Source organism: Microplitis demolitor, chromosome 6, assembly GCF_026212275.2.
Source record: "Microplitis demolitor isolate Queensland-Clemson2020A chromosome 6, iyMicDemo2.1a, whole genome shotgun sequence".
NCBI classification, from domain to species: domain Eukaryota; kingdom Metazoa; phylum Arthropoda; class Insecta; order Hymenoptera; family Braconidae; genus Microplitis; species Microplitis demolitor.
This window is the reverse complement of record NC_068550.1, coordinates 4,176,865-4,204,731: the sequence shown is the minus strand read 5'-3', so window position 1 is coordinate 4,204,731 and position 27,867 is coordinate 4,176,865. Positions and strand designations below refer to the sequence as shown.

The window sequence follows — 27,867 nt, the reverse complement described above, 5'->3', positions numbered from 1 at the left end:
TATTTATTTATAAATATATAGATATAGAGGTTAATGCATCGTAGCTGATTGTGTTGGGTTATTTGGTCCTGCAACATGCCGAGCTAACTTCCGTTATTACAATATTCCTATTCATTAAGCGTTAAACGCTTAAGGAAGACGTAAATGTCCTCAAAACTCGGGCGCTCTTCAGCGTGTTTACTCCAACACTTGGTCATCATGCGGTAGAGATCTCTGGAGCATGTTGCTGGCTGTGATAGTACACGTGTTTTCTTATCTTGGGATGAACAAGACAACGAGCTAGATGTTGTCGTAGTACTGGTGGTCGTTGAGTTGTACCAATTACCGCAGTTCTCGAGTACTTGCTCCGATGTCATGTCGGAAAATGGCAAGTCCTCGCAGTATGTTAATATCTCCCATACTGTTGTTGCGTACGACCATACATCTGCCTGACAGCTTCGTTTACCCTGGAATTTTTAAATCACGAAGGTATTTTTTTAATTTATTATTATTATTACTATTATTTTATGTTATGTAATTATTAGAGATGCGCGAATCGGGTTCGAATCAAAACTATTCGAATTATTCGTAACTTTTCTAATTATTCGTCAATTTTATAATTATCCAAAAGTTTTTTAATTATTTGTAACTTTTCAAATTACTCGATTCGAACAGACGAAATTTTGGTCAGCTTTCAAAGGGTGCATTCGGAAATGTTCTAGCTCTATATAGCAACACTTGATTAGAGCTAAAGCTACAGCATTTCCGAATGCACCCAAATATTCAATTTTTATTTAAGGGAGAGCTTAGTTTCTAAAGTAACTGAACTCTTTAGTGTCTAAACTCTATTTACCTCTGACAGAAATTTGAATTATTGGAAAAAATATTACAATTTTAAGTCAATGAGTTACTCATGAATTTTCAAATAATTCGAAAAATTTATATTATTTGAAATGTCGAGTTTTCCGATTATAAGTTCGATTCAAATAATTGGTAGGTTGTAACTATTCGCCCACCCCTAGTAATTATTTAAAAGACTTGCCAGTAATACAGCCTCCCATGCCATCCAACGAAGTGGTATCTTGGTGTAGCACTCGTTAACGTAATACTCACTATCGTATTTGCTGCAATACATTGCGTGGTCTGATACCTTGATCGATAAATTCTTACCCACCACACAATTCCTTGCGGCTAGGTCACAATGAGCTATATTAAGGCTCTCCAAGTATCTCATACCCGATGCAATATGTGTAATAAATTTAAGTAATCGATTATAACTGCAATTTACAAAATTTATACTGCCATTAAATAGCTTATTAATTATTTGCATAGCAATCCCAATATCAACATCAGTATCAATGCCAATGGCAATAACAATACATGCATTAATATGTTGGGTTGGGATCAATTCATACATTTGTCTATTATTGTTATTATTTGAAGTTATTTGTTGTACCTTAATGGCGCTTCGTTGTCTGATTTTTCACGATTGCGAATGAAATCTGGCAGATCTCCAAGCTCGCCATACTCGAAGACCGCACCAAAAGGCTCCTCCTCAACTAATGCAACTATTCTCGTGATATTTGGGTCACGGATTTTAGCCAAAACATACATATCTCTCATAAAATCTTTCCTGATAAAACCCACAAAGCAGAGAGTATTTAATTAATTTATTTAGTATGTTGCGGATAAAAATAAAAATAAAAAAAAAAAAAAGGATAAATAAATCCGGCGAGCAGTGAGATGAGAAACAAAATTATTTACTTGAGCGAGTCGGTAACTCCACGCCAAAGAGACCGTACAATAACCAATTGTCGATTTCTTATGGTGCCCAAATCCGGACTGTGGATTCCTTTGGCCTCGCACAGATGAACAAAACCAAAACTGCCCTCTCCTATTTTGTCCAAGATCCGTAATCGGTGTCTCGATATGTGCTGGATATCGTAATTATCGAGGGCATTGTGCTGATGATGATAATGCTGATGATGATGTTGATGGTGATTATGATAATCCTCGATCAATAATGAGGTAAACAGACTAGATCCGGTGTGCTGTTCTCGTCGTTTTATCTGAAATTTTCTCTTTATACCAAGTAGAAATAGTTTGTTTTAAGATAGATAATGATAAAGAGATAAAATGGTAAGTAAGTTAATGAATGTTTTATGAAAATAGACACAAACCGTGAGAATGTCTGTAGCAGCGTAGTATCCTTCGTAGACTTTATGGCCCTTAGATGAATAACCATGATGCTTGGATGACCTGTGGGCATAGGGAGTCTGCGGTTGCGGCCTTTCATTTGCCTCCGCCTCGGGCAACGCTACTGTTGTAGAAGTACCACTGGTACTACCACAGCCAGTCGGGGCTGAGGAAGAGGTAGAAACAGCGGCAGCATTAGTAGACTCGGTGGCAAACTCAGCGACGTCCGCATAGTCGGTTTTACATCCGCTGAATCTTTCCTCAGGGAAGAGAAGTTTGTATGTGCTCTCGGCGTAGACACTGCGATGCTCATACTCGCTGCTCATGTCACAGGAATGGCTCTGCTGAATGTGCTCCCTCATGAGTGTGGCCGCATCGTAGCTGGACATGGACCCGGACCTCAGCTTGGACGAGGACCTCTTCAAGCTGCCGGTCAGTCTGGACTGGGTCCCATTAACGACGATCGGCGTGGGCAGCTTCAAATCCTTGACATTTATCGTTATACCTGGAGCTGTTGAGCCACAAAGCAGTGCCGTGTGTTTTTGTAGAAGTGCTACCTTGTTTCGACCGCGAAGTTTCATCAGGACGACTGTGCAGGTGAGGAGCAGCGCCAGGACCGTCAACGCACCGCTCACCAGCCCGATGTAGGTCTGCGACCACCGTGGGCCCACTGGAGATGCATCTGGCGTCTGGTTCCCGTTGACCTCGGAGTCCGTCACGTTGAATTCCTCGCCGTTTAAAAACCCGAGGTCCTCGGTTGTCATGGAATCGTTTTGAACAGCACTCGACGCGATGTCCAATAGCCTCTCGTCGCTTGAATTACCGGACCTAGATCCTGTAACTGGAGATTAAGAGAGTCTGAGTAGTAAGAGTCTCATTATATCAAGAGTGTATCTTATTACCAGTAGACTTATATAAACTTACGGCTCTCGAAGGAAATCTCACTGATAAGAAGCCACTTGGAGCGTGGCTCGAGTTCCAGTTTTACGAACCTACCGACTCGTGATTTTAATGATACCAAGATGGGAATTATTCCCGGCGAGTAGGGTGACTTTTCTTCAACGGGCATTTCAATTGGCGATGAGTCATAATCAATACCGTCTTTTGAAAACCATACTTTTATATTTTTAAATACTTCTATTCCACGTACTGGCGCATTTGCTGAATAAATAATACATACATTGAACTCTCTAGTGTCTGTGAATTCAAACACAACCGGCACGGGATTAATATCAGTCCATCCGACCCAATGAGCTAAGCTAGATGAAACCCTGGGATCTTCGCCCAGCATACCATCAACTAATTGACCAAGACCACCTATTAAATATTTACGATCTACATCTGTACGCCCATCGTAAGACGTATCTTCAACATTGGAACCCCCGGGACCAAAAGCTACACCCCGAGGTATCTTGTACTTAACTATTCGTTGTTCCCATATACAACCGTATATTTCAACTCTCATACACACGGTCCGCGGATGCTGGCTGTAAGGTACAAATCTTACCCTACTCGCCACGAAAGGCAACTCAAGTTTTTGCCTCTCCACCAGGTACGTATTGCTATTGCCTCTCAGTATTCTATCACCTTTAAGTGTCTTGTACTGATGCCACTTGGAGTCTCTCCAGTACTCCAAAAAAAATGCCTCCGCATACTCCTGCCCCTGACCGTTGCCAAACCGGCCCTGAGTCTCTGTCCACGTTATCAAGTGATCCGTCGTCAAATCTATCTCCAAGTATTCACGTATGTCATTGCTAATCTGCGCCTTGGGACACCACGCGCCCCCATTCTTCTCCTGTCGTATTCTGGGTTTGATTATATTTTAATTAAATTTTAAAAATTAACACCCGTAATTATGAGTAAATATAATAATTACCTCGCATTCTGTGGACCGACAGACTTGGTTTCATAACTAGATGAGGCGGATATCGCGTCGTCGGGTATTTTACCCTCTTCCATTCCCAGCGGGAGTACACATTGGGCTGTAAAATAATAAATTTATCAACTGGGTATTGAGCAAAGAGGAGTGAAGAGTAGCAGTGCAAGTTGGAGTAGGAGTAAATGAAAGAATCGTATAGTGTATAGAAGGTAACGTGGCGTGGTGAGATGGTTAATAATGAAATGGCATTGGGTATACGGCTGAGGCGGGTGCAGGTACGGGTTGCGGGTTGCGGGTACGGGTTGGACGAGGGCTCGTTTTCCAGAGCTTCCGCACGTTGAGCGGAGCAGCGCCCGTCGGTGGTCCCTTGGGCACTTGGTTAACTGTATAACGGGTAGGAACGTACAGTTGTGGTACGGGGATAGGATGAACACGATGTTAAAGTGTATGGAGGTAGTAGAGAGCGAGCAAATTTCCGGAGCGACGCTCTCACTGTAGATTATTCATACTCACCGGAAGCATTCTTAATCTGGTGCTCTGCTGCTGCTGCAACTGCCGTCGCTGCTGCCGCTGCTGAATAGCAGCGGGGAACTATAGACGAAAGTACAACAGCGACGACAGCTATTCTCACAAACAGATTGACTCGTACTGTAGTATTCCTCATGATATGCCGACTCTGCTTCAGTTATTTGAATCCAGTTGTTTGCCCTAACTACTACTGCTTCTACTTCTGCTTCTGCGACTGCAACTGCTGATGCTGATGCTGCTAAGCCGTGCGATGATGGCCATAGCAAACTCATTGCAGGCCCATCCACCGGCTTCTGATGTCATAGCATTTTACGCTGAAACAGAACAGTTGAACAAGAGAACAGTTAATTGTTCCGTTTGTCGTCCCTTCGGGCGCACGCCGAATGCTATAATTGGCCGTAGAGGAAGACGCGGAAATTAAGCTTGGAATGGGGAGACAAGTAAACGAAGGAGCAAACCAAGGAGACTAGACAAAGACATTACGAGATATCCCGGTATCCCACGCCGTGCCACCCACCCCATTTAATATCTTCTCGCTCCTGCTCACTGCTCCCAAGCGTTTTATCCACGGGAAAGATCGCTCGCCAGCAGCCACTTTAGCCCCTTTTCATTGTCCGGTGAGTCGACAAATGCCAAGCAGTCGGAAGTTTAATGAGATTCTATACAAAAATTGTTTTACCCTTTGATTCGAGTCTATCCACTTTTCCCATCTCATTGCTATGTATATTTATTTCTATTGCTATATATATGTACATATATATCCACTTCGCTCCATCTTCCATTTGCTTAAGTTTTAATTCGAGAGTTTGATGATGCCCTGTCGGCCAGTGTACAGCCAAAGGGCAAGAATATATACATGTATTTATACACAAGTGGACGGATATACATTATATATGTATGTATGTTTGTATTATATGTTATGTAAATGTGTATAGCTCTTTGTCGGTGGATAATACCCAAACTTTGCTTTTAGGGCGAACGAGGGGCAGCGACGAACGAGGAAAAAAAGAGGACACGAGGACCGGCATCAGCAGGAGCTGTAGTTGTAGCAATAGTGTGACGAGGGCAATTGGATTGATAAAGTTGATCGAATTAATGACCGAATGCCAATGAAATTTTTAACTTTTAAAGGGTGTTGCTTTTTTCACAGTGCGTTTGGGGCATTAATTATACCGGTGAAAGGGTTTTGTGCATGTGCGAAAAAGCTGAGTACCGTCGAGCTGCGGATGCCAGGGGAGAGAAAGAGAGAAGGAGAGAAGGAGAGAGAAAGTTAGACATGAGGATATGAGGCAGAGAGTATGAAAGAGAGCAAGAGGGTGAGGTTTTGCTGGCTGGATCGTTGGTTGGCTCGAGAGAGTAACCAACGACGGCAGAGTCAGCCATGCACGGCAGAACCAGCAGGCAGGCATAGAGCAGGGTACATGGCTGGCATAGCAGGAGGCAGGCAGGGAGTTGAACAGGGAACCCAGCGTTTGCTCTGCGCAACAAGTAAACGAACGATCAATACGCAATATATACTTGGTGTCCACGACGCAACGTTCAGGAAGATACTTTTGACCGACTCGATATGTTGTTTTTTACTTTATCATCATTATTATTATTATCATCATTACTTTTTTTTACTTCCTCTGTTGGCATTTTTTTACTTTACTCTATTTACTTTTTACATTTCCTTAGTTGTCGGCATCTCCTTGCCTCGGTCCATTCGTCACTGAAAGTTCATCCTCCTGGAGGACCCACTACTGCTGCTCCCGCAGAAGCTGAATAGCTGTAAGCCTAACGATTTCCGATTTTCCGGTTAGAGTATCGCCAAGAGACTCTGCACTGCTCTCTGTCTGTATCTGGTATGGTTCACTATGGTCTAGTCTGGTCTGTTGGTGTGTTGGTGGACTAGCGCAGACGCGCACACACAACACTACACACCATACAATTTTAAAATCGAACCACTTGGAACTACTGAGAACAACGTGAACGCGAGCGTGTTCATGTTCCCGTTCGGTGGCCGATAAAAAATGTAAAAAGTTTCTCCGGCGCTTTGAAATATAAATTAAGGCACACAGCCATCAGGCTGGAAGATAAAGAACAAAAAAATTTATATATAAAAAAGGTAGAAAAAAAAAAAGAGCACAATAAAAAGACGACCAAAAGACAAAGTAACTAAAAAGGCGCGCGAGATAGAGTTGAAGAGTCCACGATGAAGAGCGTGTAAAAAAAGGTTTCATGTATCAAAGAAGTGGAAATTGAAGAATTTAATGACAAAAGTGCTGTCTCTCTTGTTTCATCAAAGCTCATACAGTGTCTCTTGTATTAGGCTGTAAAACACAGCCGCACGCGAGTGCTATACATGACAGGACAATATAGGAGCCAACAGCCAAGCAGAGTCAAAAGAAAAGAGATACATATATATATATATATATATATATATATATATATATATATATATATATATATATGGATATACATATAGATACAGTTGGGAGAGACTTGGTCGTCGTCGCTGGCGTAGTTGGTCTAGTGTTAGGGAGATGAACAATGAGCGTATGCCAACAAAGTTATCGCGGCGCTGAATAGGCGATGAAATTATTCACGGGCAATCTGTCGTAACCGAGTTAATTTCGGCTCGCTGCGGAAATCTACATATTCCAGTCAGTATAAGACCATCCGCGTGATGCGCACGCATCGTCAACGACCAGCCATTGTTTCTCTCTTTATTACATACGTATATATATCCCATAACCCATCTCATATCCTATTCTCTCTTGCAACCTACTCCACCCCCTGGCCCTCCAGCCTTCCTCCGGCTCTTCATCCTCATCCACATCCACCCTATATCCTGCAACCAACATCCAACTGCCAATATCATATCAACAGCGTGTACAGCCTAGACCTCTTGTCTATTTCGTATCCATCATCATATACGCTCCCGCCAAAATTAAATGTAATGGGATACTCTACTCTTGACTAACAGAATAAACGACTCGTGTGCGAATTGAATAACTTACCGTCACGGGTTGCCGTGCGCACGCGGGACCCCCTAGCAGCAGCTACACGACTACTGCTACTGCTACTACTACTACTATTACTGCTACTGCTACTGCTATTGCTACTGCTACTACTACACCAACTAGACGATCGATCTTGTGTCTGTAGGTTTATGTTCCTCTGCATTCCAATTCTATCTCATACTCTCTCCCTCATACATACATCCTGACCATAATCCTCATCTACCGAGGTCCTGTCCCCTGTTTTCTATATCGCTGTGGGACGATGAAGGAAGCCAGTCAAAACATGTCCGCGTCAAAAGCCCACCCTCATTTATGTCTTGGCGAATGCACCTGCGCTCGATTTATCTCTTTTCCCGGCGTTTACCTATAAATATATATATATACATATATATAATAAATGCCATAAACTATATGTTGTCTCGCGGCCTTACGCCGATGTATAACGACACCGAGGGTGGTGAATCCAGGGGGCTTTCCGTATTTTCTCGGTGTTAGATGTACGTAGATGTATATAGATCTATGTATGTAATGGAAGGGTAGGATGGGCCCCCATCACACAGAATCACAATACAGCCTCATCCCATCAGACGCGTTCATCGTTCATGTGGATCGGCGGCCGCTGCAGAACACAAAACACCCAGCAGCCAGTTTGCTTCGGCAGCTTCCTAAAAGCTCCTATTGAATTACGGTTCATTTGCATGCGCACGTGACCGTGTCTGAAAGCCGGTGTAACGAAAAAACACCGGGGAAAAAAGGATGGCTGGAGCTCTTTATGCTCCCGGATGATGTGATCTGAACCCTCCAGCAGACCTTGATTCTTATCGTCGCCCGTCGTTATTGATATTTAATGTGTTTTATTTTGAATATATAATGCAAATATATATAAATATATATAATGCTACGGCAGTAGTATCTGATGGATATGTATGCAAAAACCGTGAGTGAATAAGTGAGTAAGCGAGCGAGCGAGCGAGTCAACTACGATGGAAGCTAAGTGTATATCGTATAATATATACATAGATATATAGATATATGTATATATGAGTACGAGTAAATATATTTATGTATGTATGTAGTGAGGCAGTACAGTTGCTTTGCTGGATGGGAGATAGAACCAACTGGAGGTTTCTCAGAGAGTACTGATAATTCGGTTAAGATCCCGGGCGTGAGACGAGCCTAAAAGCATTTCCTAATAGCAAGAGTCGTCTCATCTCGACCCTCTCGGTCCATTTGCTCGGATCGCGGTCCCGCCGGCTTCTCTGGCGGTCGGCGGACGTAAAACCCATATATATAGTTATGTACACCAGCGGACTGAGATGAAAAAAGAAAGAAAAAGGGAAAAGAAAATAAAGAAAGAGCAAGAGCCGGAGCTAGAACCAGAGAGCAGTAAAAGATGGAACGTAATAACGACAGGATTTAAGGATTTTTATCCCGCCACATATGTTGCCAGGTTCGCCTACCCCTAAGCCACTAACCAGCCGCTGAATGGCCTTCGCAAGCCTGTACGTGGCGTCACCCTCGAATTCCTTGAGCCATTATCGTTGGACCCCGGCCTCATACCCACCCGGCTTTAGCCTTTGTTGTTTCTCATGTACACTGGCTGTATTGGCACTATATAATACGATGTGCATATATGCCTATGGGTTGTATGAGTGAATGTACGCCGGTGACGCGTGCAACCATGCGACACGACAGGCGATACGTTTCCGCCCGCGATATGTCTACATGTTGTTCGTTGTTCTCTCTTGGTATAACTAAACATATATAATATAGCAGCATTATATCCCTTCGTCATTCGGCGTTGTCGGCGTATAGTAGTTCCCTTGTGATGCTCGTGATGTCGATTATTGCGAGCCGACATAACCGCCAAACACGAGAACAATGTTGGGACTAATTGCATTTATCAGCGACCGAGCGTGTCGATTAGACAAATCCACTATTCGCTTGCTAGCTAGCTAGCTGGATCTATTCTAGATAAATATGTTCCCCATGTCTGTGTGCCAGATGAGTGTCATTTATGTATGTATGTGTGTATGTATTAATGTATGAATGTGTATAACTTCAAAGTGTATTTTCACGTATTCTGTCAATTTGCTGAGTCTCGCTAATTCCTTCTTTCATTGTGGTTGACACGAGTAGAGAGAGGTAAAGAGAGAAAGATGAGAATTTTAGTACAGAGGGAAATGGTGAAAATGTCGATATAGAATTGCGTAAATGTGTGTACGTGTGAATGTATGTATGTGTGTGTGGGTGTGTTTGTTTTTGTGGGCACAAGTGGGCGGGCGGGTGTAGGTGAAATGGTGAAATTGGCAAACAATAATCGACGTGAAACATTTCTTCATTCGTTCGTTTGGTTTCTCTCTGACAAACACACGGTACACATGCTGGGTACAGTGGCAGTGGGCAAAACCAGGGGCTCGAGCCGATTGAGTAATTGATTAACGTCCAACGTCGAAAGGGCGAGCGATCAAACCATACGGTCCAGAATCTATAGGGTGGTTTTTCTCTTGCTCGCTTACTCCTACACCGTATAACAGACGATGAGAATCGTGATGTGCCTATTTTTCCCTTCATCATCCTCTTTCCACCTAGTCTCCTCTAACAACCAAAAAATATAAAGGAAAAAAATAAAGGGAACGAGAAAAGAAAGAACGAGCGATAAAAATATAAAAAGAATGAGGAAAGAAACGATTACTTTGCTATCGAGGTTGAGGCACCCCCTTTCTGCACGTGTGGACCATGTTTACTTTCAATTACAATTATGGATATTGATCCTTGGTCCACGGTTTATCGGGCACGCCAGCAGTCGTCGGTACGCGATGGATTTGACTTCGGAAATTGTTTTTATATCTCTCTCACTCTATCTACTCTCCTCCTCCACTCATTGTTTTTGTTTTATTGTATTTTTTTTTATTTTATTTTATTTTATTTTACTCAATTTTTTTTTTTTTTTGAAGCTCTCTTCATTCCAACATTCGTAAAACGATTCTCTGGTGGCTATTGACAGTTAGGCAAAATGTCAGGTGCAGTAACATCAAGGATTAAAGTTGGATAAATTGAGACATTGACATGTGAATTGTATAGTAAATTAATATTACATCTGTGATCCCTTGACATTGCCAGTTTGTCGATAGCTCCTGCGAGTCATGCATCATTATTTAATTTTCAGTAACATCCGACACTAAATAAATAAATGTCAAATTAAATAAAAACATAACAAAATAAAAAAAACAACACAGTGGCTATTGAAAACAATCCATTGCAATAAATAAATAAACACGAGCTTGTACAGATAAATACATGAATAAATAAATAAATGAATAAATAAACAAATAAAAGTATCAATAACACTTACCATTTATAAATGATGTACTGGAATGTTGTCTCATCCTTTCCGGAGGTAGAAAACGACTTGAGACCCATTGAATTCCAACATCCAACATCCGTATCCTGCCCGCCAGGATATTACTCAAAAAATAATAAAATAAAAAAAATACAACAACTTTAGCCGAAGGGCTTAAGGAGACGCGCGGGGGAGTTGACGACTTGGTGGTAACGTCTTGCCAGCCGTAGTCTTTTTATCACAAATCAGATCTTGGCTTATGTTCGCGCGCACTCTCGAAATCCTGCGTCTGTTCTCGATGGTATAATGCTAGTGTCTCCGGCACAGCATCCACCGGAGGAGTCTCAGTAGAATTGTCTGGCTCGGCATCAGGGTTGTGATAAAATACTGAAACAGCAGCCTGCCTCGAGTGCGCAAAATCGAGCATCGCCTTGTTGTATCTCCCTTCTCTTCTGGCACCCGGTGGCAGTGGCTGATGGTCCCCTCTACTCAACTCTCGACTCTACTCTCTACTCTACTCTACTCTTCTCTCATCTCGTGCACGGTGATACCTATACCTATAACGTAGCATAGGATAGACTCTGCACGGCACTTTGGCTATCCGAGAGTGCCGGGAAACACCTGCGGACACCCTCCACCGTTGCGTTCATGCTTTTCCCTTCGTTCTACTACTACACAACTACTACCACCACCAACCCTCATCTCTACTACCACTACTACCTTCTGGTACCCCCGAGGCCGGTGGGTTATCATCGCTCTCCCCGGAGATCCCATTGTTTTATGCCCCCGCCATGCGCGATCCTGGCCCTTTATCAATAATCTCCTACCTGATATATACTCCGCCGTCGCTGCCGCGTGTCAACCACGAGATGCTCCTGAGTTACTTGAACAAACCCAGAGGATTCTTGAACCCGCAAAGCGAAATGAGGGAAGAGAGAATAGAAGAACAAGAACGAGAACAAGAACAAGAACCAGAAGAAGATCAAGTGTGCTATGCAGTTACGGCTCGTTCAAGACTCTAGTCTCTGGCCTTGAAAGGAAAGGAAAATCTTGGTAATTTCCGCGCGCGAGGATTGATGAGACAGCTATAGGTACTCTAATATATATGTCTATATACATTATATAAGCGTACGTTGCTATGAGGCACGCGATGAGGAATTGTTGCTGGTGATAATACAAAGCGAGCGGTGGTAGAAAGAGCGAGAGGACGATTCAAGAGCTAGATCATAAATTAAAGGCTAGAACTGATGGATCAACCTATGTGCTACGGGCTCGAATTAATCGCTACGATTTGTTCCTCCGACTTTTTTTCTTTTTCATCATTTTTTTTTCCCCATTTTTTTTTTTTCGCTTTTTACGCTCCTCCACAATACCACTCACTCTATCTCCTGTTTTATTTTTCGCACTGACTCAAATAATCCCTCACCGGCGTGCCGAGGTGACGTTGATGGTGGCGATGGTGTTGGTGGTCTCTTGTCAGTATACAAGCGTAAAAACCCTTGACACGCTTGCGACTCTGCGATGCGAACAAACGATGTGCGATGAGGTAAGCGTATACACAAGTATAAAGAGAGGCGGCCGTTGAAAGAAATAAAGACAGAGGCGAGATGATATGAGTTGGTGGCTGGTAGCTGCTTATATTGCGTCCCGACGCTCTCGCTGCTGATGCTTCTCGCCTCTCTTTCTTCCGAGATTCTTTTTTTATCTTTGTATAAAGGCTAAGCGCCCTCTGCGAACCCTCTCACGGTATGATTCACCGCATTCCGCTGGTAGCAATCTCACAACACCCCCACGCAAGGTTTTAACAACCGATCCATAACGATCTGGATGCGAGCGAGAACTTCAGCATCAGCATCGCGGCAAGCGCGAGTGACTCTCATCCATCCATCCATATGCTGCTGCTACAGGAGCCTGTATCTATATAATATATCATATACAGAAAAGTAGATGAGACGACGTAACGTCTCTTATGAAGCCTTTATCTCTCACTCACTCGACTACGCCGCGCTCGACGCTTTTAGTGCTAGATGTATACAACAACAACAGCACGCCGACGGGGGGTGGATGTGCGAGGATTATTGCGAGAATTGAATACGCCCAGTGGATTTACTCCCCGTTGGGTCAGACGGTTCTCATCTCATCTTTATACTTTTGTTCACCTCTCCTTGCCTGTCTTCCCCTTTGTCAAACTGATAATTTAATGAAATTAACGCACACTGCTGGTGTATCCTGGGATCCTACGATCCTCCGGCTCCACTAGCAGCTTCTGGTGCTCCATCCCCTTTCCGGAGTCTCGGCCGGTGAAAAAACCGGACGTTGAAAATGAAATTCAAGTTATATTAATTCGCTTTGAGTGGTGCTGGGTAGATAAGGAATACGATGAGCGTTGCAATTAGATAAGAAGGCTTGTAATTAACTTAACAGAAAGTTTAATGTTTAGATTGCTACAGTATAAAGTGGTACAATATACGTTTAATGCTACTAGAAGTAGTCTAGTGTGTGGCGTATGTACCGTAGTGTGGAGTGTTTAGTGGATGGAGAGAGGACACGGTCAACATTGCCAGCCAGCCGATGCGCTTTGTATAATCGGCAGTATTTGCTTCCGTGTCGCCCGCACGTTTCCCTGTTTGTACAGCTTCAAGCTCCAGTTTTCTTTAAATGTACTACGGCACAGTGACAGATCCAGCTCCGCGTTTCCACTTTCAAGTGCTTTTACGATCTACATTTCGATTTAAAAGTTAGTGTCTGAGATAAAAATTTAAAGGGTAAATTACTTAAACAATTACTTGGTAAGTATGCGAGATGAATACAGACCGAGGAGTTGATGAAAAAAAAAATTGCTGAAACACTTACTTTATTTTCCAGATCATTGGGTAAGAAAGAGAATACTGCGAGATCTCGCTTCACCACTTGGCCCTTTAAATTCATCCCTAAGATTACCGTGAGACGCTGTTGATGTTGGGGCTCTTGCTGGGATTCACGTTCCCTTGTAAACGAATTCACGGCTTCCAAAGCGCCATTTAAATTCAAGAATTCCTAAAAGTAAAATTGAATGCTTCACGGATCGTCGGATTGCTATTGGACGCGAGGTGAAGGTGCAAGAGAGCATCTCTAATCTAGTGAAAATTCAAATGGAAAAATTCTAGAGTCGTGTCTCTTGTACCAGCATCTACACGCTATTTTTCTCATATATACTCTCATATATACACATACTTATACTCGTACACGTGCATACACAAACCTCTACAAGAATTGGTAACCCAGGAATAGGAATTCCGTTGACGAACTTTAAGTCTTTTAGAATAAGATCCTCGGGCGACAAACAACTGATGTCAGTCTTGGCATTTAAAATAGCTGAATAAATTTTATTACGATTCGTTTGTGTTTCAGAAGGGGTGGATTTACCACTACTACTACTGTTACTGTTACTGTTCGTGTTGGTAGTGGTAGAGATTTTTTCCAGCTCTTGCATCACTTGAATGTCCAGTTGAGTTGCACGTGCCACTGACTCGGAAAAATTACTCGTGTCTATCAAAATTGGCCCTGTTAATTTTAAATAGAATGTTAATAAAATAAAATAAAATAAATATAGAGCTGAAGCAAGAGTTATTTAATATTAATATAAAAAATTAAAACCACTAAATTAAATTGCTTTTACGAAGCGGACAGATAATTGCCTTTCAACAAACTCGAGATCTGTTGGTCGAGTAGTCTTGGATTTTTATCCAATATATTTCTGGCAACGAGGGTGGCACAGCTGCCGACCTTTTTCAGATTAATATCGCGACCTGTCCACGGCCAATTCGTATCTTGAGGTCGGTGATCGATCACCTCTACGACCGAGTCTGCCAATGACACATCGTAATCGGTCAACGTGTGGTGATCCACAAGACTCAATTCCAACATCTGTCGTTCACTCAGCTCCCTCATATCAATATCGTCCCTTTAAACATTAATGTGTTTATGCTATACACTAATAAATTAACTGATAATCTTTTTTTTCCTTTCTCCGATCAAACAGACAGGGACAATAAAAAAAACAGAGCTTACCTAAACGTCAACAACTCCAAGGGGACATTATTGTCCTTGAATACGTAGACCACTTCGGTTTTTATCCTAAACATACGCTTGGTAACATTTAATACCGGTATTACCGCAACATCATCCACATGTTCGCACTTTAATTTATCATAGTGCCATAATCCATGAACTAGCGTACACACCGCCGAGTCCAAATCACATGATTCATTACCCAGGACCACTTTAATCTTCTTGAACTTTCCTAAATTTTCCTGAAATAAAATAAAATTAAAAAAAAAAAGAACCTAATTTCTAGTCATCTATTTTTCCACTTTTAAATCCTCCCGCTCAGTGTGCAGTTGCGCGCGCAATTAAAACCGCGCGCGCAACCTGTCATTTAAAAAAATAACTCAGGTGACAGAATGAGGAGTTTAATTGTTGTGATTACAACCGGTCTTTAAACCACCACCCAAATGTCATTACACTGAATCAGAAAAATAAAATAATTATCTTAATTACACAAAATAACTTGCCAGTGCTTTTTTTGAGGCTCCAAGAAATTCTTCCATGATAATTGTCTTGTGTAATGTCTTCTTGAGGTTAGAATTTATTATTACACTTTTGGATTGTTGAGAAAAAATAAACAGGAAAATGTGCGTGGGATTTATTATATATATATAATGACACTCAACTACTCACTTTTAATTATATTTATTTTATTTGTTTTTGTGAATGATAAAAATAAATTATTTTTTTTTTAAATTCAAGTGATGGATTGTTAATTTAATTAAAAAATTATCAGATAAAACAGTGAACATATGATCGTGTGAAACGAGAAATAGAAAAAAAGGAGAGAAAAAAAGCAGCTTTCGCCAATAGATCAATGGCGCAAGAGTGAAGTGTCTTCGAGTCAAACCTAGATGTCAAGTAGAGTGATAATAAAAATAAAATATGACATCATTATTAATATTTAACTTAACCAAGTTATTAATAATCAATAATTCTTATTTAAATATTATTTATTAATTAATAAATAATATGATTAAAATTAACCTAGTGGTTTATTATCAAGATGCCAGAAGCTTCCTGTTTTAATTAAAAATCATTAACCGTGAGTTTCACCTCAACTACATTAATATTTAATTAAACATCCTCTGGTTTTAAAATTGTCAAATTAATAACTTATTCAATTGTCAATTTTCATTTATATTTAAATTTTAATTTAAGGTTATAATTTATTTAATATATTTTTTTGAATAACGCTTTGATGAAGTAAATTAAATTTATTTAACTGTTTTGTTTATTTTAATTACAGATGGTAAAGTGAAAATAAATTAGGATGAGGTTCAATAAGCAGGAGTTAATGACACTGGCTACTCAGCCATCCCAAAAATTTGAAAAAGAGGGAATTTTGTACATTCGGGAACGGCAAGAGGGATTTTTTCGAAGGACTGAGAGTGAGTTTGTTATTTTTTAAAAAATCAAAACTCCTTTTATTAATTTATTTGACCTAGAAAGAGGATGCTGATTGATAATTTATTAATTAAATGTAGCTATCTCCTGTTATCATTATAAATTCGCATGTTTATTAAATGTATTTATCAAGTTTTTGTTTTTTATTATGAAATATGAACAGCGAATGATTATTATTATATTCAATTATATAAATTAACAGTTCGCAAACATTAGAATTCATTTATTTTTTGTTTAATTAATAGAATAGTTTATATTTTTTAATTATTTTATTTTAAATGCTTGTTTATTAATTCAAGAAATTCTAATTTTGGTAGGAAAGATATTTGGGAATTTTTTTTTTAATTAATTATTTAATATTCAATCCATCTGATAATTTTTATTGATCACATTATAGAAATAACTACTGTTTTTCTGACAAAGTAATAAAGGCGTGAAAATTTTTTTAGTTAATATTTACTTTGAACTTTTTATAAACTCTAAACTATTGGATGTACGTAAAAAGTTACAGAGGTCTTTTTATAGAGAATTTAATCTTCTACAAAATTGTTCTTACACATTTTTATCGTGGTCTTAATACTTTAACCGCATATTTAATTTATAGTCAAATAAAAAAAACTTGTTTACAGGAGATAAAAATTTAAAAAATCTTAATTAAAATTTTATTTAAACTATTGAATATACATAAAAATTTATAAGAATCTTTTTTATAGAGAATTAAATTTTCTGTTAAAATGGAATTATACATTTTTTTTGTATCTCCAGTAGTTTAGCCGGAAATTTTTTTTAAATCTGTAGTTGATTCGAAGGATTTACTGTTAATTCAAAATATATTTCATATATTTATATATATCCTATATATTTTATTATATACAATAATAAAAAATCGAGTTTGCATTAAAAAAAAAAATCTGTTTTATCTCATTCTGTAAAAAAATTTGAAAAAAAAGAAAAATTCTCAAAAAATCTTTCAGTCTACCCTAGAACCTTCCCTCTAAATGTTGTTATTTTATAAAATTTATTTTTTACAGGCATGACTAGACGTAATCATCAACTAGCATAAAATAAAACTCCATAAATTTCCATAAAGATTTTATTTTTAATATATTTTCTCAAAAAAAAAAAAAAAAAAAAAAAAAAACCATTATTTCATAATTATGATTTAATGTGATGCATGACAATTTAATCACAAACTCCAAACATAATAAATAAAAATAAAATCTAAATACTAAACCATAAATTAATGAGTGTTGATTTACATGTCTAATAAATTAATAATAAAATAATTAAAATAAATTGTGCATTGACTCCTATTGTAAATACGGGGTTTTGGTATTTGTTGTTTTAATTAAACAGTTCGGTACCTCGAATATAATTTCCAGGTACTGGTAAAAAAGTTGACCGCAAAAGACAAAAAGGAAAAACCCATAAGACTCTACGAAACCTCAGTTGTGTTTCAGCCAGCACAAGCAAAGGTACCATATATCATCGAGTGCATTTAAACATTTTTACCTATACTTCACTTATTCTGTAATCCGATTACCCAACATCACTCACCCGCTAATTTACACTATTGATTTTATAATTAAGACTGTTTTATGCATCATACCATTTATCATATTGACACACAAAGCTACAAAAAAACACACTTGTTTCCCCCTTTACACCAAATAATCTATAAATACTCTTATCTGGTTTCTCAATACTATTGAGTCTAAAACTAAATAAAAAAAAAATAGTCGCAGATAATCCTGGTTACTAATTTATCACAAAATATTTCCCACGCTCTTATAACCATTAATTAATCACCGTTTTATTAAACCTCACCGTAGATAATAATTAATAATAATCATACTTACTAACACACTTACAATCTTAGGTTTTAATTATATTGTTATGCTGATGTAAAATGCACCAGGTGTACGGGGCTTATTCTGTAGGAAATAATAAAAAAAAAAAAAACTATTAATTACTTATTACTTGTATTGATTTTAAATATTTAAATATTTAAGCGCGCGTTGAACGAAAACCAACAACAGAAAAATATGTAATAATAAATAAATAAATAAATAAATAAATAAAAATGAATTTGCATGCGTAAAGCATTGTTGCATGTTATTTATATATGATTGTGGTGTATTCATGGGTTATTATTTATTACTAAACGTAGCATGACACATTGTGACGTCAATTGAATAATTTATAATTCCATGCAAGTCAGTATGAACATAATGCTCGTCGATGCAAATGGATAGACGTTTGAATTATAATTTAATTATTATGTATTTGTAGCTATTTATTATTTATATTAAGACATTGCATTTATATATTTATGGATTATTAATTTATCATATATGTATTATTTATTAATGTTATTTTTATTATTATTTTTAAATTCATTCACAGTAAGCCTCGAGCGTTGGTGTCGTCTACGTGGCAATCTTTTATTTTACTTTAAATCAAAGGAACAATGGTCGGAGCCAATGGGAGTTATTATTTTAGAACAGTGTTCTTATCGCATTGAACCGCCAACTAGTCAAATTATTTTTGGTTTTAGTATAGGTAACTATATATACTTTATTTTATTTTATTTTATTGATTGTAATTACGAGTTGTCAATTAGTGTCAATAGTATGTTGATTAAAAAATATATAGATATATGTAATTACAGTGTTTGAAGGAGGATTGTATCAACAACTAGGTGCGAATTCATCAGAAGAACGTGATTCTTGGTTACAAGCTCTCCAATTGGCGAGTTACGAGTGCATGAGAAATCAATTGCTCGCATTGCGTGAACGAATTGAAATGTCATCGGGTCATAAAAATGATACCGATATCCATATGCTGAGATTACAAAGGGGCATTGAGACTGACCCTGCGGAAATACCTGTCTGCGAGATATCACTGTCTTGTGATAACCTTCTCTGTGATGGACATGGCCGTCCGCCGAACCCGGTCCTCGAAATTGACGTTCAGGTGGCCAAGTCTTGCACGTGGATTAAGTACGCGCGTACGGAAGTTGTTGAGAGGAGTAGCAACCCGGGATTTTTGACTACCGTGAGCTTCCGCTCGAGCGACGGCTTGAATACGGATACCAAGGTGAGGATAACGGCTTATGATGTGCGGGAGAGAGTCAGTCAGACGGCAACACCCATTGGAAGTGCTTGCGTAACTTTTAGTGCGGTCCAAGACACCCCGAGACTGAGGATACCTTTGAAGTCCGCCAAGGCAACGACGGTGGGTTTTTTGACGATAAATGTTTGGAGTTTGGAGGCTGATGACAAGGGAAACAGCACTGAAAGCACTCCGTCGAGAAACATTCCAAGTACAAATAACGCGGGTTACTGTCATCGACGCTCGCAGTCGTTACCTCCGAGACTGGGTACCAAAATGAAGTTACCTCATCAGGGACAGTTAAAATTGCTCTTTGCTAACCCTTACGTCCAGACATACAGGTTTCATTCAGGTCTCGGGGGAGATATTTGCGTCCATGAAATTATGGCCGAGAGTAAACTGTGCTTTGAATTCCCTCAGCAGTTACTAGGTATCTGGATCCAGGAGGAGAAGGAATTGCTACAGGAAGTTGCCGGAATGGGCGAATTGCGTGAGCCATGGCATACAAAACAAGTTGAGCTCCTTGATCGTCATCTCCATCTTCTACATCTTTATTCCCAGGCAAAAGAAAATTTAGCGGCATTCAAGGCCAGTTACTTTAAACGTTCGTCGCGTAAAAATGACCGTACACTAGAATTCGCTCCTTTGAATCTTCATCTGCAGCGAATGTGGGTTCACAATGACACGTTAAATAAATGTGGGTTCTATGATTTTGTAAGTGTCGGTGCATTTACTGCGCACTCACACAAAAGCAAGAATGGCGGGTTGCTGCGCTTGGTACAGGCATTAAAAGAGTCTCCAACACGACATAGTCAACTGTACCAGGGCACTTCGAAAATAACGATGGCACATGACGCTATACAGGCGATTAAACAGCTGAGGAGAGACGTTGTTGAGGCCATGCGGTCGTTAATGAAGTTGGCCAAGGAAAAACAAACCAGTGGAATGCTTCCAATATGTGAAGATATGATTTCTAAAACTCGTATACTGTTGAGTCTTTGGGACCCAGGTCTTGTCGAGGAAGCGCTGACATTCCTGGAGGAATACAAGGTAGCAAAAATACCCGAGGAAACTAAAAATCATAACGACGAAAGTTTGACGTTGAGTTTGCACTGTAATCAGTCTTTATCGCCGTTTAAACGAATTACTCAGCAACTAAACTTTGATCTTAAAAGCCCGGATTTCGATGATCTCATTACGCCAGACACTCCTGAATGTGTACAAGATATGTGGACTAAAGAGAGCACTCGTAGCAAGTACTCTGTTAATTGTAGAAATAATGAAAGTAATAATGGTGATGACAATCTTGAGGCGATCACGACAAATGAAAATTTTGTGATATTTCCTGAGGTCGAGGATGATCGTGACTGTAAAAATACTCTGGATAATGAGAAAGACATTGAGGAAGATGGGGATAATAATATTAATACTAATGAACGTAATGATGATGGTGATAGAGAAGTAGGTAAAGAAATAGTTAAGGGGGAAGAAGATGAGGAGGAGGAAGAGGAGGATGGGCGTGCTAATGGCGAGCTCGATATCAGCAAACGTTTTCTTGATACCCAAAAAATGTGCAATTCACCATCGGCAAATTATTACAAGCCAACGGATGAGCCAGAGCCTTGGGATTTAACGCAATTGAATATTGAAGCGAGCGTTATGTGTCTGGTGTCGAAAGTTAAATTTCTTTGTGGACGGTGTAGTAGTCCAGCAGTGAGACTGCGTAATAAAAACGGAATGCCTCGTACTCAGCCATTGAGAGCTTGTCTTCCGACCAGCAGAATTGCCTCTAATGTCGTGACCATTCAGCCAAAGAATGATTTTAAGAGCGAAGAGTCCAGTAAGCTTTTGGACACTGGCAATTCATTACAGCGTTTGCCGTCACAGGCAAGTGTAGATGAAGCGACAACGGGATTTGCAAAAGCTAAAGACGTTTGTCAAGCTGTCGATTCAATGACTCGCGTTATCAAAAACTCTGGTCAGCGTAATAAATTTACCGAGGGATTGGATTTTGCGTCGATTGTCGACTGGACAAGCGAATTGCGACCGAGTATGAAGAAATTACGGCAAGCTATGGACGGGTTGCTGAAAACTGCCCGACTTACCCACTCGGTATTTCGTGTTCAAGAAGATGCTAAACTCGCCCAGCGCAGTTGTAACGTTCGCTATCGTCGCGACGTCTGTTTCAGCCAAGCGCTGACTGCACTCGTCACCGGTTTGATGGCTAAACTCTGGTGCCAACGCCCGGATCCACTTTTCCTCTTGATTCTCACCACCCTGGGACCACTTGTGTCTTTCGAGGCGCTTCTCAGCTACTACGGGGACGAGATTGACATGTGGGGTGACATGGCCGTCGCTGTTGAAGACTTGCACACTGTTACTTTTACTCTAACGAGATGCGGGTTACCTCATTCTAAAATAGACGACACAAGTCTCGTGAATCCTCAGTTGCCGATGCCTAGAGTAGTCGGATCACGTGCTGCTTTAACTGTCATACTTCCAGTTCCTGATGGTATTTATTCATTGCTTCCATTACCGCAGTCTTCCCGGCAAACTCTTGCCTTCAATGTCACTCCAGTATTTTTTAACGTCGGTATCAATGAGCTTGCGACTCTTGCCGAGAGTTTGGGTAACACTAAACCACAGGAAAAAAGTAACATTGACAATTTCGATAGACTTAATGAGTATTATTTGAGGTTTAAGAAACTCAATCTTCCTATGGAGACAAATTCTTCACGACGTAAGTTTCAAGTAAAAAAAAATTTTTTTTTTTAACATCAATTTAAAAAATATTTTAGCGCTAATTAATTTTATGGTCGTTCTTTTTCTTTTTGTTGCTAGTGACCGGCGGACGTTCATTTGTAAAACAAAGTTTATTATCAGACATGATGTCAACTTTGAAGACAAGCGTACATGCAAAAATATCAAAAAACACAGACATACTCCAATTGTCATCACAGATTTGTCGACGTATGAAAGGACTGAGGTTTACCAGCTGCAAAAGTGCCAAAGACAGAACTGGGATGTCAATTACCCTCGAGCAAGTTAACATTCTTGCAACGGAGTATCACCTGTCCGAAAATGAATACGCAAGGGCATTGGACTGTATGCGTAGGTAAGTTATCTTTCTTATATCTTAATTATACAGCTTGGAATATACATATATATAAAGGGTGTGCAAATTGGGTTCGAATCGAATCGAATAGTTCAAGAATTTACGAATAATTCGAACATTTATGAATTATTAGAAAGTTCGACTCGACTCGCACATCCCTACTATGAACTTTTTTTTTAAATTCAAAATATCACTCGAGTAATTAAGTTTTTAATTTTAAATTTTTAGCGAGGGATGCAGGCGTGAAAATACCTGGAAAAATATTGGAATAAGAAAATATGCGTTTAATAGCATACAAGTTTTAACTCTTCCAAAAGCTTATCGTCCGCCAACCGGAACCTACGGATCAGCACAAACTTAAATTTATTTATTTATTTATTTACAAACTAGCAACCACACAAATCTTAAAAAAAAAAATAATTAATTTTAACTACAAAATAAAGTAGACTAAATTTTAAAAATTGTATAAAAAATTTTAATCGAATGTCAATTAGACAACTACTTAATTATTTAAAAAAAAACTAGCGTGCAATTCGCGATCTCTATTTAAAATATTTATATATAAATAAATAACGAAGTAATATTAAGTAGGATTGATTCTTATAATTAATTCGAGTTAATCCATAATCGAGATTAATGATCTTGATTTAGTGCCATTAATCCTCGAGATTAACGACAATCTCCTGTAAATAGTATACATTAATATTAATATCGATAATTAATTAATAAACTAACGGTTAATACCTCACGTTTTTTTTTAAGTTTATATAACACTTATTAATTATCATTAAAAGCAAACGTAATTATTACGTAGTGATATTTTAAAATAAAATCCGCGATTATGTTAACTGTTGAAATTATAGTAGAAAAAAAAAATGTAACTAAAAAAAGTTGTTTTTAAAAATAAAATAAAATAATCTATACAAAAGTAAAAGTGTTATCAAATCTTAATAAATTATTATCATTATCATAATAAATATATCTAATATTATAATTTTCCTGTATATAATTTCCGTTTTATATAAATATATATGAGTATAAATTAAGCTAAAAGCCAACACAGTTGCAAAATTCATTAAATTAATGGGCTCGGGTCTATATCAAAGATTCGGGATCGTAGACAGAATTGTCTAAAGTTCCTGCTAACCATCTGCTGTATTTTATATTTATTATCTCATCCCTTGCGGCTGGCACACGAAATCTTTCATCCTCATCCTCATCCATATCCTCATACTCATACTAATTCTTATTTCCATCCCATCCCACTCTATCCACATCGACGATGCCCGCGATTGAGTGCCCGCAGGCACGAGTTTGGCGACGATGACTCGGAGGCTGGCGCGTGGCTACACAACTACATAATATACATCCCCAAATAAAAGGATAATCTACCCAAGCGTGCTCAACACACATACAAATACACACACACAATCAAAGAACCACCAGATTTAAATAAATGCAGCTGTCCCGACAAACAAAAAATCATTCCCTCAAATCCTCGACCTAGAAGCATAAACTCCAAACTCTTGGGTCTAAACGCTGGGCAGTTTTCTCCAGAGGGAATTTATGCTCAGCAACTAGAGGATGTAATGCCATATAATCTCAATATTAATAAATCCGTGAGGTTTTCACAGAGCTAATGGCTAATGATATCCGCAAGAATTTATAAAACCTCTGTTGCGGAGTATGGAGACGGTGGTATTTCGGCAAGTACATACATGAGTTTAAGAATAAAGGGTGGGGAGATATATCGTGGCTTTATACCTGATGGCATGATGTTGTTTGCGGCGAACACCTGCCTCGCAAGCAGCCAAGAGCCAGCAACCCGTGGCCCACCCCGTCCCTTTGTGCCGGCATGGTGATATAAGCACCTGGACTTTGGTTCTGTTACTTCAGTTAAGCTTCAACGGTCTCTACGTAAAGGTCTCTCTTTAAAAATACATAACATAATATAACCCAGTGTCATAAACATATATTACCTCAAGTACTTGGATAGTCTAACGAGTTGCGCGTGCAGCCTCTAAGAGGCACACTACGGTCGTTATCGTTGACTAAGTCATTGACATTCTTGCTGTTTACTAATATACAAAATTATGGAGTGTCTTAAGTGTCTGGTGTTTCTCCTAGTCGTGAGTGCTTTTCAAGACGTCAACTCTTCATCCTCACCCTCACCCTCGTCCTCATTAACTTCATCTTCCGAGGCTGAATTAGCGAGCACGGTGAAATTACTCAGTGAACAAGTCAATGCGCTGCTGGATCATCGACAGGAAGACTACAATGCTCTTGAGAGTTCTCTTAAAAAAGCCATTGAAGAAAATACCGAGCTAATGGTACTGAGGAATGAAGTTCGGCAATTAAGGTCAGTCTGCCAGAGCAACAAAATTTTTTTTTATTGTCATTAAGTTTTTAAATAAAGTACTTAGGTTAAGAGGATTTTAAAAATGTTACGGTTGAATAAAACATTAACAATAACTTACATTTGTAGGAAGGAAGTGAGCGGATTGCGCGGCGGAAGCGGCAACGAGGCGAAGAACGAGCGACTGAGGATCAAGTGGTTAGGGAGCGCCGTCACTGAGCTAAAGAGTGAATTGGCTGAGGTATTACGCACCCAGAATGCCAGCGAAGAGCTTGCCCAACGCGCCTTGATGAAGAGCGAGCTTTCACTTTTGCGCGGTGACATCGCTCAGGTTGGCCGCGGAATTCGGGATCTCGGCGGCAGATTGACCAGGATTGAAGCTTCCTTGGGGACAATCCGCGATGACATTACCTCCGTTAAAGAGCGAGCTGGACAATTGACCAAAAGCTGTGCCGACGTTGCCAGTCAGGTTTGTACTCAATATTTAATTATTTTCTCTTCTTTTACTTGCTACATATTTAAGTATTTGGTCAAGAGTAAAAGTTTAGATTATTTTCCGCATGTCCACTTCATTTGATAGCCCAAAGTCCAAGTAGATGCTTATTTACATGAAACGCATGTGCACCTGCGGGCCAGCAGGCTATCGGCTAGCAGCCGGCCTTAATTTCAGTTTCTCGTTTTGGCGGCCAGCAGCTGCCGCAACGTCTCTCTACTCTTATATATATTCATATATACATATATACAACATTATATTATACATTACCAAGTCCCCCAAGCCTTCAATCCCATTCTCTTGCTCTTTCTTTTACCGTGTCTTCTTTATTCATCATAATGAACTTACGGGCCGGGTGTCTCTCTCACTCCCACCGGTTCGGTTGGTCGCCTTCCGCCTCCACTGCGTTCCATTCCAATGCCAAGCGGGTGAGCAGGTGGTAATCCCCCACCTTTTTATATTCTTGACCGCATTCAGGGCCCTGGGGACACAAACGAAGCAGCTAAAGCATCAGCAGCAGGGGTGGCTGCGCGTGTTACCTCACACGAGCCGCTGGCCAATCGCTTCTCTTTTATTACTTTACTCTTCTTTTTTTACTTTTTCATTTTCTTGATTATCACCTGGTCTATTTTTGTAACTTTATTTAACCCTCCTTTTTTCAACGCTAAAACCAACGACACGTCATTGAGTCTGGATTTTTTTTCATGCCTGGACTTTAGCTAATAGTTAAAAAAAAAAAAAAAATAAATATAAAAAACCACAAAGAATTTGATACAAAGTAATTTAATACAACGTATTTTTTACACATGTTTATTATTATTTTACAGTTGAGTACAGTGCAAATTGAGATGAAGTCATTGAAGTGGGAGCCGACAATACAACACAAGCATCACCAATTAGCGCGGAATGAAATTTATGATCAAGACAAACGCGATCATCACAGGTCAATGCGTCACAGTTTATCGCGGTCGTTATATAGCCGGAAAATAGAGGAACGTCTTTCAAAACTTGAACGTAAAATATCAATAGTCGCTCGCAAACGAGCTATGATTGAAAAAAGAGTCGTCTTTGAGTCCAATCCCGAGGTCGCGAATAATTTAAAAGAAGAACTTTCTAACCGGATTGATAACATCACCAATCAATTAGACGGCATTAAAGTAAAGGTAGAACAGTCTGCGGAGAATCTTGAAATCGTCGAAACTCTCGAGGACAAACAGGAATCTCTCCAGCTGGAAATGAAACGCGCTATTGCTCACTTGGACTTGAACGCAGCTCGTAAGAACGCCGAGCTGTCGTTAACCCGCGAAGAGCTGGGTAATTTGCGTAAAACAGTTCAAGCTCTGAGCGTAAGTGCGTCGAAGCTTCAAGAAAAAAGTGACCTCCAGCAAGAGACAACTGCCAAGCTGACCAAACAATTGGACCGTTTATCTAATCTAAATCTCACGTCGTCCGTAGCCAAAGCAATAAACGTCACTCACGAATTAGAGCACGTTGAGGACCAGTACCGATTGATGGTCGACGCACTTCCTGGCAATTGCGACGCCCGTGACGGTCTGACTCTCCTAGGAGTAGGTCAGGGTGCTCCTTTACTAGTCTCTTGTCACGATGGATGGATCGTCGTGGCTCGTCGCGTCGACGGGATCGTCGACTTCGACCGCACGTGGTCTGAGTACGCATCCGGGTTCGGGTCTCCCCTCAACGAGTTTTGGGTCGGCAACGAAGCACTTCACCGTCTCACCCGCGACAACTGCACGCGTTTGAGAATCGATCTTACGGACATTTACGGAAGTAAATGGCGAGCTGACTACGATTACTTCAATGTACAATCTGAGGACACCGGATACCAGCTGCATGTCGGTGGTTATTCTGGCAACGCAACTGACGCGTTTTCATATCAAAACGGCATGTCGTTCAGCGCAAAAGACCGCGATATGGATATAAGTACCGCAGATTGCGCGGCAAACTATCACGGCGGCTGGTGGTTCAGTCACTGTCAGCATGCCAATTTAAATGCTCGGTACTCGTTGGGATTAACGTGGTATCAATCAGACACTAATGAATGGATGGCCGTCGGTGCTGCTACGATGTCTATTCAAAGAAAAAACGATTGCCATCGTACTTAGTCGCTCTCAATAATTATTTTATTTAAATAATAACAATAATTATTACTATATTAAAACCAAAGAATTTAGTACTGCTGTAAATATATATTGTACATTTATATTCATTTATATATTATTATTTTATATATTATAACGTTCTTTGTGAAAGCACGTGATCAATTGATAAAAGATTTTTTTCCTTTAATTAAATTATTGGCTTCTGATAAATAAAAGGATTGAGTCGTATGTATATACTGTAAGACA

General features: G+C 39.6%; 4 protein-coding genes across 7 annotated transcripts; 2 read left to right on the top strand and 2 right to left on the bottom strand.

The window, feature by feature from the left end:
• Window positions 1-87: 87 nt before the first annotated feature.
• Window positions 88-11,584, bottom strand: LOC103573422 (discoidin domain-containing receptor 2). The gene is made up of 9 exons (XM_008552508.3): window positions 10,943-11,584; window positions 4,568-4,896; window positions 4,052-4,157; window positions 3,100-3,980; window positions 2,160-3,016; window positions 1,744-2,048; window positions 1,436-1,612; window positions 1,022-1,256; window positions 88-446 (listed from the first exon to the last, which is right to left on the bottom strand). The coding sequence occupies exons 2-9, from the start codon at window positions 4,716-4,718 to the stop codon at window positions 108-110; spliced, it is 3,051 nt and encodes a 1,016-aa protein (XP_008550730.1). The 5' UTR covers window positions 4,719-4,896; window positions 10,943-11,584; the 3' UTR covers window positions 88-107.
• On the top strand, window positions 405-23,538 carry LOC103573444 (inositol polyphosphate-4-phosphatase type I A). Of its 4 annotated transcripts, none has more exons than XM_008552548.3 (7): window positions 405-468; window positions 16,266-16,407; window positions 17,806-17,898; window positions 18,830-18,985; window positions 19,095-22,277; window positions 22,379-22,652; window positions 22,881-23,538. In XM_008552548.3, the coding sequence occupies exons 2-7, from the start codon at window positions 16,290-16,292 to the stop codon at window positions 23,011-23,013; spliced, it is 3,957 nt and encodes a 1,318-aa protein (XP_008550770.1). In that variant the 5' UTR covers window positions 405-468; window positions 16,266-16,289; the 3' UTR covers window positions 23,014-23,538. The 4 variants fall into 4 exon arrangements, with proteins under 4 accessions (XP_008550770.1, XP_008550763.1, XP_008550777.1 ...); XM_008552541.2 differs by lacking the exon at window positions 405-468 and adding an exon at window positions 15,970-16,061; XM_008552555.2 differs by lacking the exons at window positions 405-468; window positions 17,806-17,898 and adding an exon at window positions 15,970-16,061 and having other exon boundaries at window positions 22,881-23,537.
• On the bottom strand, window positions 13,016-15,563 carry LOC103573432 (exopolyphosphatase PRUNE1). Its single transcript, XM_008552520.2, has 6 exons — window positions 15,484-15,563; window positions 14,981-15,222; window positions 14,608-14,873; window positions 14,172-14,473; window positions 13,784-13,966; window positions 13,016-13,649 (listed from the first exon to the last, which is right to left on the bottom strand). Exons 1-6 carry the CDS (start codon window positions 15,517-15,519, stop codon window positions 13,482-13,484), a joined length of 1,197 nt encoding a protein of 398 aa, XP_008550742.1. The 5' UTR covers window positions 15,520-15,563; the 3' UTR covers window positions 13,016-13,481.
• Window positions 23,539-24,745: 1,207 nt separating the features above from the next.
• On the top strand, window positions 24,746-27,692 carry LOC103573396 (protein scabrous). The gene is made up of 3 exons (XM_008552475.3): window positions 24,746-25,011; window positions 25,138-25,477; window positions 26,329-27,692. Exons 1-3 carry the CDS (start codon window positions 24,746-24,748, stop codon window positions 27,622-27,624), a joined length of 1,902 nt encoding a protein of 633 aa, XP_008550697.2. The 3' UTR covers window positions 27,625-27,692.
• Window positions 27,693-27,867: the final 175 nt, after the last annotated feature.